Here is a 12,530-nt window from a genome sequence, read left to right on the forward strand (position 1 = left end):
GCCAGGAAACTTGGGTCGGTCCTTGCTCTCTCTTACCAACTGTGTGACCCTGAGCAGTCACTTCACCTCTCTGGGCCTCTGTTTTGTCATCTGTAAAAGGGATAATGATGCCCTCTTGGTGCCACTGTTGAATGTAAACAGGATTGTGGAGGAGAAAGTGCTTGGGGTCCTGGTGGCGAGGGGCCCTTTGAGGTAACTGCTGCCATCAGGGCGGGATGTGGAGCAGCAGAGGGCACCGTGGGTGACCAGGGGGAGCACGGTGCTCTGGGTCCTGCCTGGAAGTGGCCTGCCTGCCCTCTCTTGTGAGAGGAGAAGGGAAGCACTTGAAGGAAGAGGAATAGGCACAAAGGACCCACAGGGTGGGGGAGAATAAAACCACAATAATAATTGACGATTAATGAGCGCGTATGATACATCAGGCCTTGGAACGAGCTCTTGATACTTCTTTCCTGGGGGCTGCAAATGATTCCTTTCTCTTTGGCCCCGGCAGGCCCACATGCAGGCCCGGTTTGTGATCCTGAGGGTCTTGCTGGAGGCTGGCGAGGGACTTGTTACCGTCACTCCCACCACAGGCTCCGATGGGCGCCCGGATGCCCGGGTCCGCCTTGACCGCAACAAGATCCGGACCGTGGGCAAGCCTGCCCTGGAGAGGTTCCTGCGGAGACTCCAGGTAAGCGGGGGCCTCTCGCCTTGGAGGCCCCTCCAGCCTCACCCTACCTCCCCACCCTGTAACAGAGAAGGCTTCTTGGAGGAGGCAGTGTTTAAGCTGGAATTTGAGTGCCAAGGAGGAACCAGCTATGAGAAGATCTGAGAGCAGAAGAAACAAAGCGTAAAGGCTGGTCTTGGGACTGGAAGGAGCTTGGTGGGTTGAGGGACAGAAGGAGGGAGCCTGGAGTTTGGTGAGTGAAGAGGGGAAGGACGGTGGTCACTGCAGCCCTGTTTCTCTCCCATGTAGGGATGTTCAGAGTTGAGAGACCTTTTGGGCTTCTGGTGCTAGTACTAAGCAGCTGTGTAATTGGGGTAACATACTTTGCCGCACTGGCCTCTACTTTTCTCATCTGTTAAATGGGATACATCACCTGCTTCACCTGGCAGGAATTAAATGAAACAACATATACGAGGGTGAGTCAAAAATTATCCGCACTCTGACTGTAGAAATTACCCGCACTCTGACTGTAGAATTTCTACAGCCAGAGTGCGGATAATTTTTGACTCACCCTCGTATATGGAACTGAGCAATAGAATGTCGTGTTATTCAAGCCAGTGTGACACAAAGTGTGGTCCAGGGGCCAGCAACAGCAGCAGCATCCCCCAGGACATGCAGATGCTCAGGCCCCACCCCAGCCCTCCTGATTCAGAAATTCTGAGTACGGGGCCCCAGAACCTGCATGTTTACTAGCCCACCAGGTGATTTGGACACTCAACAAAGCTGGAGGACCACTGATGGTGACCCACTCCTTACTGGGCAGTGCCTTCCATCAGAACAGGGTCCTGCTGGCTTTTTCAACCTGAAGAAGGCCTAGCCTTCAGTTCAGCAAATATCTCTTTATGATTATATTCCCACCTATTTCCAGAAGGGATTTAAGGCATTTTTTTCCTTAAAAGATATATGTTTGGCCATTAAAGTACAATAAAATTAGAAATTAAAAATCATTAGATGCAAAACGCAGTGCGATGTCTTGGATTAGATTCTGGAATAGAAAAGGACATTAGTGGGAAAACTAGAGAAATCTAAATAAAGTCTGGAGTTTAGTTAGTAGTAATGTACCTATTTTGTAAGATGTTGACAACAGGTGAAACTGGGCCAGGGGCACACGGGAACTCTTTGTACTATCTTTGCAGCTTTCCTGTAAATCTAAAATTATTCCAAACAGTCTATTAATAGTAATAATAATGTCACTAGATAAAGTAATCAAATCTGCCAGATCTTCGGCCAGTATTGAACCATGACTTAGGAGTGAGTGAACACAGAGCATTCCGTTCTAGAGACTGAAGCAGCTGGGTCTCTGTACGAGAGGAACCTTTCAGCAGAATGGACAGTGTCTGCAGCAGTAGGAAGCGGTTTTGGTGTGGCTGTTTCTTTTATTAGCCCCCTAAGAAAAGGCAAGAGCACAGCAAGGAGGCAGCCAGCAGGAAGGATGAAGGCTTTCCCATAGGGCAAGGCTTCAGCCACGGATCATAAGCACAGTCATAGTTTCGGCCCACCCGTATTGTAAAAATTGGCGAGGTGAGATATACAAGTAGATCTGTAGTTCTGGCTTCTTGGGAGGTCTGGCATCAATAGACGTAATTCCCACGTGAACAACTGGCTGGAACTGAACAGCAGCCACTGCGTTTGGCCATTTGGCCATTTGGCCGTGGCATGACTCTCCAGTTTGCCGGGTCCACACCCTGTTTTCTGTACCCGCCTTAGTCACTTGTTCATGATACCACCTGGCTCCTGTCGGCACCCCTGGTGCTGACTCTCTAGCTTAAGCTCCTAGGGTCTAACATGTCGACTTGACGAATGTGTGTTTACATTCTGGGTGTTAAGTGTTATGCAGAAGAGAGAAAGGTGAGGTATTCTCTCTAACCTTCCCCCAGGAGTTCTCAGTCAGTGTTAATCATTCCAAAGCTAGGCAGAATCATTCTAACCCGACATCTAAGAGGGGGAGGCTTACCTGGAGGGTGCCCTAATAGGAGTCCTACTTTGCCACCCGCAAATTGGCAGAATAAGTAAGGATCAGAGTCACAAACTGTCAGATATTTGGAAGAGAGCCAAATAGATCTCCTGGTAATAATCTTTATAATCCCTGAAACATGGAGGATAATGCGAAAAGGTCTAACATACATAGACTGACGTTCCAAGAGGAAAGGAGAGAGAAAAGGTAAGAGAGGGAATAGTAGAAGAGATAATGGCTGAGAACTTTACAGAACTGATTAAAGACCCAATTCATAAATCCAGGAAGCTCAAGAAATACCAAGAATGGCAAGTGAAACCCCTGTCTAGAAACATCATAGAATAATGCAAAACATCAAAGACACAGAGACAATCCTAAAAGCAGCCAAAGAGTAAAGATGGATTACCTGGAAAAGAATGATAATTAGACTATGAGCTGATTTAGCTACAGTGGAAGCCAAAAAACAGTGTAATGATATCTTCAAAGTGCTAAGAATAAGTAACCATCAACACCCAGTAAAATCATCTTGTAAGAACTCAAGTAAAGACATTTTTAGACAAACAGAAACAGAGTTTACCATCAACAGATCCTCTGTTAAAGACACTTCTATAGGATGTAATTCAGAAAAAGAAACACGGCCCCAGAGGGAAGGTTTGATAAGCCAAAAGGAATAGTAAGTAATGTAAACAGTAAACATGAGGGTAAGCCTAAACAATATGAACTCTACACCAGTAAAAATGTTCAATTTGGGGGGTTAAAAAAGATAATTAAATACTGAACCATAGCATGCAAGTCATGGAGGCACTCCGAGATCCTTTTATAATTTGAGGGGATAAATACATTAAATATCTTCAGACTTTATTAAGAATGCATGCTCTAATTTCTAGGGTAAACACTAAAAGAATAGAAATAAAAAGTATAACTCTAAAATTCAATCCAAAAGAAGACAAGAAAGGAGGAAAAAACAATCTGAAAGGCAGAGAAACAGCTGCAAAGAAGAAGGTAAAAATTACTCCAAGTATGTCAGGAATAAAAGTGAGACCAAGCTCTTTAGTTAAAAGATAAAGACTGTCAGACTCAATTAAAAAGACAAGATCTGTCTTCATGCTGTTTACAAGAGATACCTTTAAAAACATAAGGATGCAAAGACGGAATGTAAAAGGATAGGAAAAAACTATCCTAAGTGAACGAGAACTGTTACGGCTGTATTAAAATCACATAAAATAGACTTATAAGAGGCATTACTAGAGATGGAAAGGATTTAATAATAATATTAAGTCCAATTCATCAAGAAGATATAATGATTCTAAACTTGTATTCATCAAATAACATGGCATCAAAAGATATAAAGTAAAATTGTGCACACCTACAAGGAGAAATTGGCAAAATCCATTTCAAAGGGAGACTGTAATACTTGTTTGAGGAATTGATAGATTAACAAGACAAGAAATAATAAAATGTAGAAGATTTGATACGACACAAATAACAAGCTTAATCTAATAGACTTGAATAAAATTCTGCACCAACAATCAGAGAACATATGTTCTTTGCAAACTAATAAAAATTGACCATCATAGGCAATAGGCAAAAGGCTTATCACCTTTAAAGACTGGTACCCTAGGACTTCCCTGGCAGTCCAGTGGTTAAGGCGCCACACTTCCACTGCGGGGGACATGGGTTCCATCCCTTGTTGGGGAACTAAGATCCTGCATGCTGCACGATGTGGCCAGAAATAAATAAATAAAATGGAATATTAAAGATTGGTAGCATAATAACCATATTCTCTAATCCTGGTGTATTTAAGTTCAGTATTAAAATAATAATTTAAAGTGTATGTATGTGTGTGAATTTTAAAGCACTTCACAGTAAATTGTGACTTAAATAAGAAATCTGAATGGAAACTAGAAAATAAATAGACCTGAGCCATGACAAAATAAAACAAATTAGAATATGTGGGATGCAGCTAAAGTGCTACCTAAAAGCCTTAAATGCATATATGAGGAATAGAGAAATACTATAAATTCATTAGCTAAGCATCAAGTTTAAGAATTGGTGGAGGGGGAATAAGTAGAAAGTAGAAGGAGGAAAATCACAGAGAGAAGAGCAGGCAGAAGTGTACTAAATAACAAATATAGAGAAGACCAAGAAAGCCCGAAGCTGATAATTTGAAGAAGCTGATAAAATTTACAAACATCTGACAAGATGTGTCAAGAAAAGGAGTGAAAGGGACTTTCCCAGCGGTCCAGTGGTTAGGACTCTGCGCTTTCACTGCCGAGGGCCTGGGGTTGATCCCTGGTCAGGAAACTAAGATTCTGCAAGCCATGTGGTTCGACCAAAAAAAAAAAAAGAAAAAGTGAAGGCATAAATAAGAGTAGAGATTTAAAGGAGGGTGTAACTGTAAATAAAGCAGGAATTTGTGGCAGTAAACTTTATAACTTGGATGGATGGATAAATTCCTAGAAAAATATAACATTAAAGTCGACTCATGAATAGATAACTTGAATAATTCTGTAGCTATTATAGAAATTAAATTGGTGATCTAAAATCTTCATACAAAAAATGCTAAGCCCACAGAGTTTTATAGGTGAATCCTACAAAATAGTCAAGTAACAGGTGGTATCAATTTTACATAAACTCTTCCATATAATAGAAAAAGAGAGAATGATTTCTACCTTATTGTATGATGCCAATTTAATCTTGTTACCAAAATCTAAGGTAGTTCAGGAAAGGAAAATGTAAATGCCAAAAGTCTAAAGAAAATCTTAGTAGATCAAATCCAGAAAATGCCAACTTGGGTTTAATCCCAGAAATGCAAGGTTTATTCAACATTATAAAATATATTTATGAAAATCACCATATTAAAGAAGAGAAACCATAGTCATCTCCACAGATTTAGAAGAAGCTCTTGAAAGTCAATATTCATTTATGATAAACCCTTAGGAAACTCAGAGTTGAAAAGAATTTCTTTAACTGATAAGAGTGTCTCAAAAAAAAAAAAGTGTCTCAGTACCTCCCTGGTGGTGCAGTGGTTAAGAATCTGCCTGCCAATTCAGGGGACACAGGTTCAATCCCTGGTCCAGGAGGATTCCACGTGCCGCGAAGCAACTAAGCCCATGTGCCACAACTACTGAAGCCTGCATGCCTAGAGCCTGTGCTCCTCAACAAGAGAAGCCACTGCAATGAGAAGCCCACGCACCACAACAAATAGCCCCTGCTTGCCACAACTAGAGGAAGCCCACACACAGCAACAAAGATCCAACACAGCAAAAAACAAAAACAAAACAAAACAAAAAGTGTCTCAAAAAAAGAAAGTACAGGGCTTCCTAGGTGGCGCAGTGGTTAAGAATCCGCCTGCCAATGCATAGGTCATGGGTTCGATCCCAGCTCCAGGAAGATCCCACGCGCCGCGGAGCAACTAAGCCCGTGTGCCAAAAAAAAAAAAAACGTGTTAAAGTACAGTAAATGTCATCTGTTGAAACCTTTTAAAATCAGTAAGACAGATATGCTTTCTGTTTCCACTTCTAATCAACAGTGTACTGAAAGTCCTAGCTTTTAGAAGGAAACAAGAAAAACAAGTAAAAAGTTTAGGCATTAGAAAGGAAGAAACAAAACATGGCGTTCCAGTGATTAGGACTCCCTGCTTCCACTGGTTCCATCCCTGATCGGGAAACTAAGATCCGCGTGGGCTGCTAAAAAAATTAAAAAATAAATTTAAAAAAACCTCATCGTTTTGCAGGTGATATGACTGTCTACATAGGCAAGCCAAAAGAATCTATGATTTATTGAAAGTAATAAAAGTATTTGGCAAGGTCGAATAAAGCCCCCAGAAAGTTTTTCATGGAACTCAACAAGCTGATTGTAAAATTTAGATGGAAGCTTAAAGGACCATGAATCAGAACCAAAACGCTCTCGAAGCAAAACAGGTTGGAGACTTGTTCCACCAGATATCAAATTTTATTTCAAGACTTCTAAATTTAGTGTGGCACTGGGGCAGGATTAGACAAATTGACCAGAAGAACAGAACCACGGGCTGTGATTGTTTGGTATATGACAGAAGTGGCATTGCGGATCACAGGGGAAGGAGGGACCATTTAATCGTGGCCCTGGGACAATAGGTTATCCTTATGGAGGGACACTTTGGATTTCTACTTTATACCACACATAGAATTCAATCCCAGAGAGATTAAAGGCTTGCAGGTAAACAGCAAAGTTTTAAACTGGTAAAAGAATATCTTTATGACCTCAGGGTAGAGGAGAATTTCTCCCCACACAAGAAGCATAAGACATCAAGGAAGAGATTGATCCCTTTTCGCTAAAAATGACTTTTAGGGAATTCCCTAGGGGTCCAGTGATCAGGACTCAGTGCTTCCACTGCAGGGGGCACAGGTTCGATCCCTGGATGGGGAACTAAGATCCTGCATGCCAAGCGGCGTGGCAGAAATAATAATAAAAACTTTTATTTATGAAAACTTACCATAAAGAAGGTGAGAAGATGTCTTATACCAGGATAGGATGTTTACCACATACATGTTAACAAAAGGTTAGCATCTAAATATAGAAAGAACTTTAAAAAAAGAAGTGAAGAAAAGACAACCCCACAGAAAAATAGGCAAAACTCAGGAACAGAAGAGGAAAATTAATAGCCCACCAACTCGTGGGATGTTGTTCCATCTCGTTAGTCATCAGGAAAGCACAACTGAAACCACGTGAGATTTCCACCCACCAGCTTGGCAAAAGGAAAAACTGTCAACACCACCCTGGTGTGCTGAGAAGACAAACTGCCACCCACCACGTCTGCGAGTGTAAACAGGTGCAGCAACTCTGGAAAACAATGTGGGCATCGTCCCTTAAGGATGAGCATTCACCAGACCGCCAGACCTTGATTCTCCAGGGTAAACCTGCCGCTGATCATCAGGAGAGGCACAGGATGTCCCCAGTGGCCTCGAAGGACAAAAAGCACAGGTTACATAGCAACGGTGGAAGAGATGAAACTGTGGCGTGTTTGTAAGTGGGATACGCATAGCCGTGAGAAGGGTGAGCTATAGCTGCCCGCACAAAGACAGATGAATCTCAGATGTAACTCGAGCAGAGAAAGCAAATCATAGGATGCAGGCAAAAATTTAAATAACGTAAAACTCAGGGAAAACAAGGGACTAATAAGCACCACATCGAGTGCTGATTCCTAAGACAGGGGAGGCGGCAGGGTGCAGTCAAGGAGGGGGCGATTGGACTAACTCTTAAGCTGGGTGGTGGTTGTATGGGCGTCTTATTCTTTATAATGTACCTACTATATATTTTGGGTGTGTGAAATATTTTACTAAAAAAAGAGAGTGGGGACTTCCCTGGCAGTCCAGTGGTTAAGACTCCGAGCTCCCAAGGCAGGGGGCAAAGGTTCAATCCCTGGATGGGGAACTAAGATCCCACATGCCATGCGGCCAAGGAAAAGTATTTATTGACCACTAGGAATATATTGTCTGAACACTTGTCATGGTAAAAATAAAAGTTTTTTAATTTTTAAAAATATTTATTTATTTGGCTGAGCCGGGTCTTAGTTGTGGCCCTTGGGATCTTTAGTTGCAGCATGTGGACTCTTTAGTTGCGGCATGCATGTGGGATCTAGTTCCCTGACCAGGGATCGAACCTGGGCCCCCTGCACTGGGAGTGTGGAGTCTTAGCCACTGGACCACCAGGAAAGTCCCTAAAAATGTTAAAAAAAAAAAAAAAGGTAATAATAATACCTTCCTTGTCTACAGCTCAAGTGAGACAATCAAATGAGAAAACCATTAGCTTGACTTTAAATGAGAAAACCATTAGCTTGACTTTAGAATGGGCACTTACTCTGTGCTGGCCTGTGATCTGCACTCCTCACGTATTCAGCACAGTAAAGCTGCAAGGGAGCAGGTGTGGTCCAGGGCTGGGCACCGTCGGCTGTGGTCCCCTGGCAAAGCCCCGTGGATGTGGGGAGGGCACCTATCATAGGTACTAACTCCTGCCTTCCCACAGGTGCTGAAGTCCACGGGGGATGTGGCCGGAGGCCGGGCCCTGTATGAGGGGTATGCGGCGGTCACTGACGCGCCCCCCGAGTGCTTCCTCTCCCTCAGGGACACCGTGCTGCTCCGCAAGGAAGCCCGGAAGCTCATTGTTCAGCCCAACACTCGCCTTGAAGGTAATGGACTCCTGAGCCCCCTTGGATGGAGGGCCGTGCAAGGCTCTCTGGGAGCACAAAGGAGGCCTGGAACCAACCCCGGCGCTCAGGAAATGCTACCTGGGGTGGCTCCTGCCTCTCTCCCTCCCTCCCTGCCACAGCCCTCCCCATGCCAGACATCAGGCCCACACCTTGGCACTTACCACCACCACCACCCCACGCACACAGAGTCATGCTGCTTGTAAGATGGCAACAGAAGGTTTGAGGAAGGCCAGCAGAGCAGGGGCTTGTAGAACAGACATCCCAAACCTGTGAGGAGGCCAGGCATCACTCTGGAGAATTAGGCTGTTGGGGGCCCAGGAGGAAGGTCAGGTTAGGCAGAGAGTTGGCTCCCAGCAGGCTGAGTAGAGCCCAGGGGACAGTAGGACTCGGCAGAGCCTGGGGAGAGATCAGCAGCTCCGTGGTCCCTCTCCCTCCTCAAGGCGCCGTTTCCAAAATCCCTGGCCCTGTCTGCCGAGCACTTGTACCTTTTGTATTAAAGACCCTTTTGTGTTAAGAGCGTTCTCTCCTCACTACCACAGTCATGGGCAGTTGTGAGGGTTAAATGAAATAACCACCTCCTCCTGGTGAGAAAAAAGCATTTATGAGGTTTCTTCTAAACTCTACCCTGGGGAATTCCCTGATGGCCCAGTGGTTAAGACTTGGTCCTTTCACTGCTGGGCCCAGGTTTGATCCCTGGTCAGATCCCAGCAAGCCGTGTGGCTCGGCCAAAAAAAAATTAATAATAATTAAAATACACCTCATTTTAAAAATAAAATAAACTCTACTCTGTCCTGCAGAGGCTGCACGGGGTTTGGCCCCAACCCCTTGCCAGCCCTCTCCCCTGGCTCACCACCCTCCAGGCACACCCCCAGAGCTATCACCTAGCCTTCTCTTCTTTAACTTTCATCATAGCAATTGTCTTTTTTTTTTTTTTGGCAGTGCCGGGTCTTAGTTGCAGCATGCGGGATCTTCGTAGCAGCATGCGGGATGTTTTTTTTAGTTGCAGCACGCAGGATCTTTAGTTGTGGCATGCGGGGGTCTTTAGTTGCAGCATGTGGGATCTAGTTCCCTGACCAGGGATCGAACCCGGGCCCCCTGCATTAGGAGTGTGGAGTCTCAGCCACTAGACCACCAGGGAGGTCCGCAGCTTCCTCTTCTCCCTGCGACTGTCACTATGCCGTTTTCCTGTCTGCTCATCTCCACGGCAGCAGGAACAGCACACGCCCAGCACCTGGCACAGGGCCTGACCCACAGGAGCCCCTCAGTGCCTGTCAGATGAGTGAGGGGTAGATCGTGCTGGGCACACAGTCAGTGCTCGTTACTTGGACAACATCGTCATTGCTTTCATTGGCCAGTCCTGGGCAGGCACTGGGGCTGGATTGCTCACCTCAGGTAGTTCACAGCCCATTAGGAATAAGGCAGAGAGAAATGATCTTATAGAAGGGACGTGTTCATGGGCACCCAAGAGAAACAACATGTTCAGTGGTCTGAGCACTTAGAGAAGGGAAGATCGCATCTGCCTTTGAGGGACTCAGGGAAGGGGTTGGGGAGGACATGGGGGTAAAACCTTAAGGCCCTGAATTTTCAAAGGTGGTGGTGGTGATGACATTGATGAAGGTCATAGCTCACTTTTGAGGACTTCCATGTGGCACAGCTTTCCATGCATCAACTCCCAGCAATTCAACGAGGAAGTTCTCATCCCCATTTTTCAGCTGGAAACTGAGACACGGAAGGGCATGTATGTGCTCGAGGTCACACAGTTAGTGAGTGGGTGGCAGGACCAGGATTTGAACTTGGGCCATCCGAACTCAGAGCCTGAGCTCTTAGCTGCCTACATCCCGTAATGCCACAGAGCAGAACAAGGTGCTGCGAGCAGGTAGGGCAGTGGGAAGGTGTTAGAGGGAAATGCACGCCTCTAATCCCATAAGGTAGATGGGTGCCCTTGGAACAGCCCCATTTAACAGGTGAATAAATAGGCTCAGAGGTCGTGATGCTTGTGGTAGCTGGCACTTGGTGGGCGTACCCTCCATGCATTACTGTATTTAATCACCACAGCTTCTTGAGAGAAGTACTGTGCTCGCCCCCATTTTACAGATAAGGAAACCAAGGCTTAGGTTGAGAAACTTGCCCAGGGCCCCACAGTAGACAGAGATGAAGCACTTCCTGGACTGTAAGCTCCTGGAGGCCAAGGACTGTGTCTGTTTCACCTAACATGGCACTGGTGTAAACCTTTATTAAGTGAATGAATGAATGAATGAATGCATGCAGCAATTCAATGAATACTGCCCCTTTAATATTTCTTATCTCATAGGATTATTGTAAGGATTCAGTTAGATAAAGAAATATTGAGCGGAATCTTTGGCATGTGGTAAAAGCTCGGGAAGAACTAGCTGCTCCTAGGATTATGATTATGATTCTGTTTCCTTATTAAGACCTTTCCCTGCTGCTGTTTTTTTCTCCATCTCCTCCCCAGGCTCAGAAGTACAGCTTCTTGAGTACGAGGCTTCGGCCGCCGGCCTCATCCAATCCTTCTCTGAGCGCTTCCCAGAGGATGGGCCCGAGTTGGAGGAGATCCTCACCCAGCTGGCCAGAGCCGATGCCCGGTTCTGGAAGGGCCCCAGTGAGGCCCCGTCTGGCCAGGCTTGAGGCAGAGTTGTGCTGCCCCTCCCCCACTCCATCATACCAAGGCAGCAAGTGGCCCCCATTTTGTGTGAGTCTTAGGGGCCAGGGGAGGGGCAGGAGCTCAGACCTTGGTGCTACCTCAGCCGAGGGTGGTGACACTAAGCCCTTCCATTTGTCAGCACTTTCCAGCATACCAAGTGCTTCCCCTGTTATCTCATTTGACCTGCACTGCCCTCTGTGGGGGTGGGCAAGGCAGGGCTCATGCTAAGGCTACCCAGATGAGGAAATGCACGTTCTGAGAAAGTGACCTGTCATCCTGCAGGACTCAAAACTTCTCCCAATCCAGTGGTCCTCATGTATTCCTTTTATAACCAGAAAAATAAATATTAGAAGCCACCACCAGCTTTGCAGTTCGTGTGGTTCTTCCTTGCCTTTGCCTCGCTTGTCATTTTCTCCCCACAGGGTGGTGGGGTCAAGGTCTGCGGAGGGGGAAGGAAGGCCATTTTTAGGCTCCCATCCACAACAGGATTTTGACATCACCTCTAAATGTGGATATACAGAGAGTCACAAAGATGAACATAGTACAATTTTTGTGGTCCTCTTTCGTGGCTTTTCTTCTATTTTAAAATATTCCAGGAACCTAAAAACTGGAAAGCCTCAACTTCAGTCAGAATCGTAGGATTTAACCTCTTAACCTTGGTGTTTTGTTTCTCTGAGCCTGGACCCCTAGAGTAAGGAGGGAAGAAAGGACGTGGCCCCTTTTCCACCCGGTTAAGCCTGAGGATGAAGCGGGGAGGAGTTAGTTTTGCGGTTCATAAACACTAGAAGGGCTCCTCTCCAGGCCTCGAAGCCAGAGGGTCCTGCCGCTGACCCAGAGCTGCAAGGCCCAGAAGCTCCTACTGGAAGGATCAAAGATAAATGACATGAGTTGGAATGAGGGAGTGCATCTCAGCAGGTAGAAATCGGGCAGAGGCCAGGGTATCCTGCACCGCTGCCTCTCCGTCCCCGGCCGGAAAGCTAAGCGCCCGGAACCTTTATACGCGAGCCTCCCAGAACCCGGG

At 45.6% G+C, this 12,530-nt stretch overlaps 1 protein-coding gene across 4 annotated transcripts in view; it reads left to right on the top strand.

The window, feature by feature from the left end:
• Positions 1-11,868, top strand: part of DPP3 (dipeptidyl peptidase 3) — a 35,072-nt gene extending 23,204 nt beyond the window's left edge. For all 4 annotated transcript variants that reach the window (XM_057727576.1, XM_057727577.1, XM_057727579.1 and 1 more), the window contains exons 16-18: positions 491-670; positions 8,664-8,826; positions 11,321-11,868. In XM_057727576.1, the coding sequence (XP_057583559.1) occupies positions 491-670; positions 8,664-8,826; positions 11,321-11,493 (516 nt within the window). In that variant the 3' untranslated portion in view covers positions 11,494-11,868. The remainder of the gene's footprint in view (positions 1-490; positions 671-8,663; positions 8,827-11,320) is intronic.
• The last annotated feature ends 662 nt before the right edge of the window (positions 11,869-12,530 follow it).

This window comes from Hippopotamus amphibius, chromosome 3, assembly GCF_030028045.1.
Source record: "Hippopotamus amphibius kiboko isolate mHipAmp2 chromosome 3, mHipAmp2.hap2, whole genome shotgun sequence".
Classification (NCBI taxonomy): Eukaryota; Metazoa; Chordata; class Mammalia; order Artiodactyla; family Hippopotamidae; genus Hippopotamus; species Hippopotamus amphibius.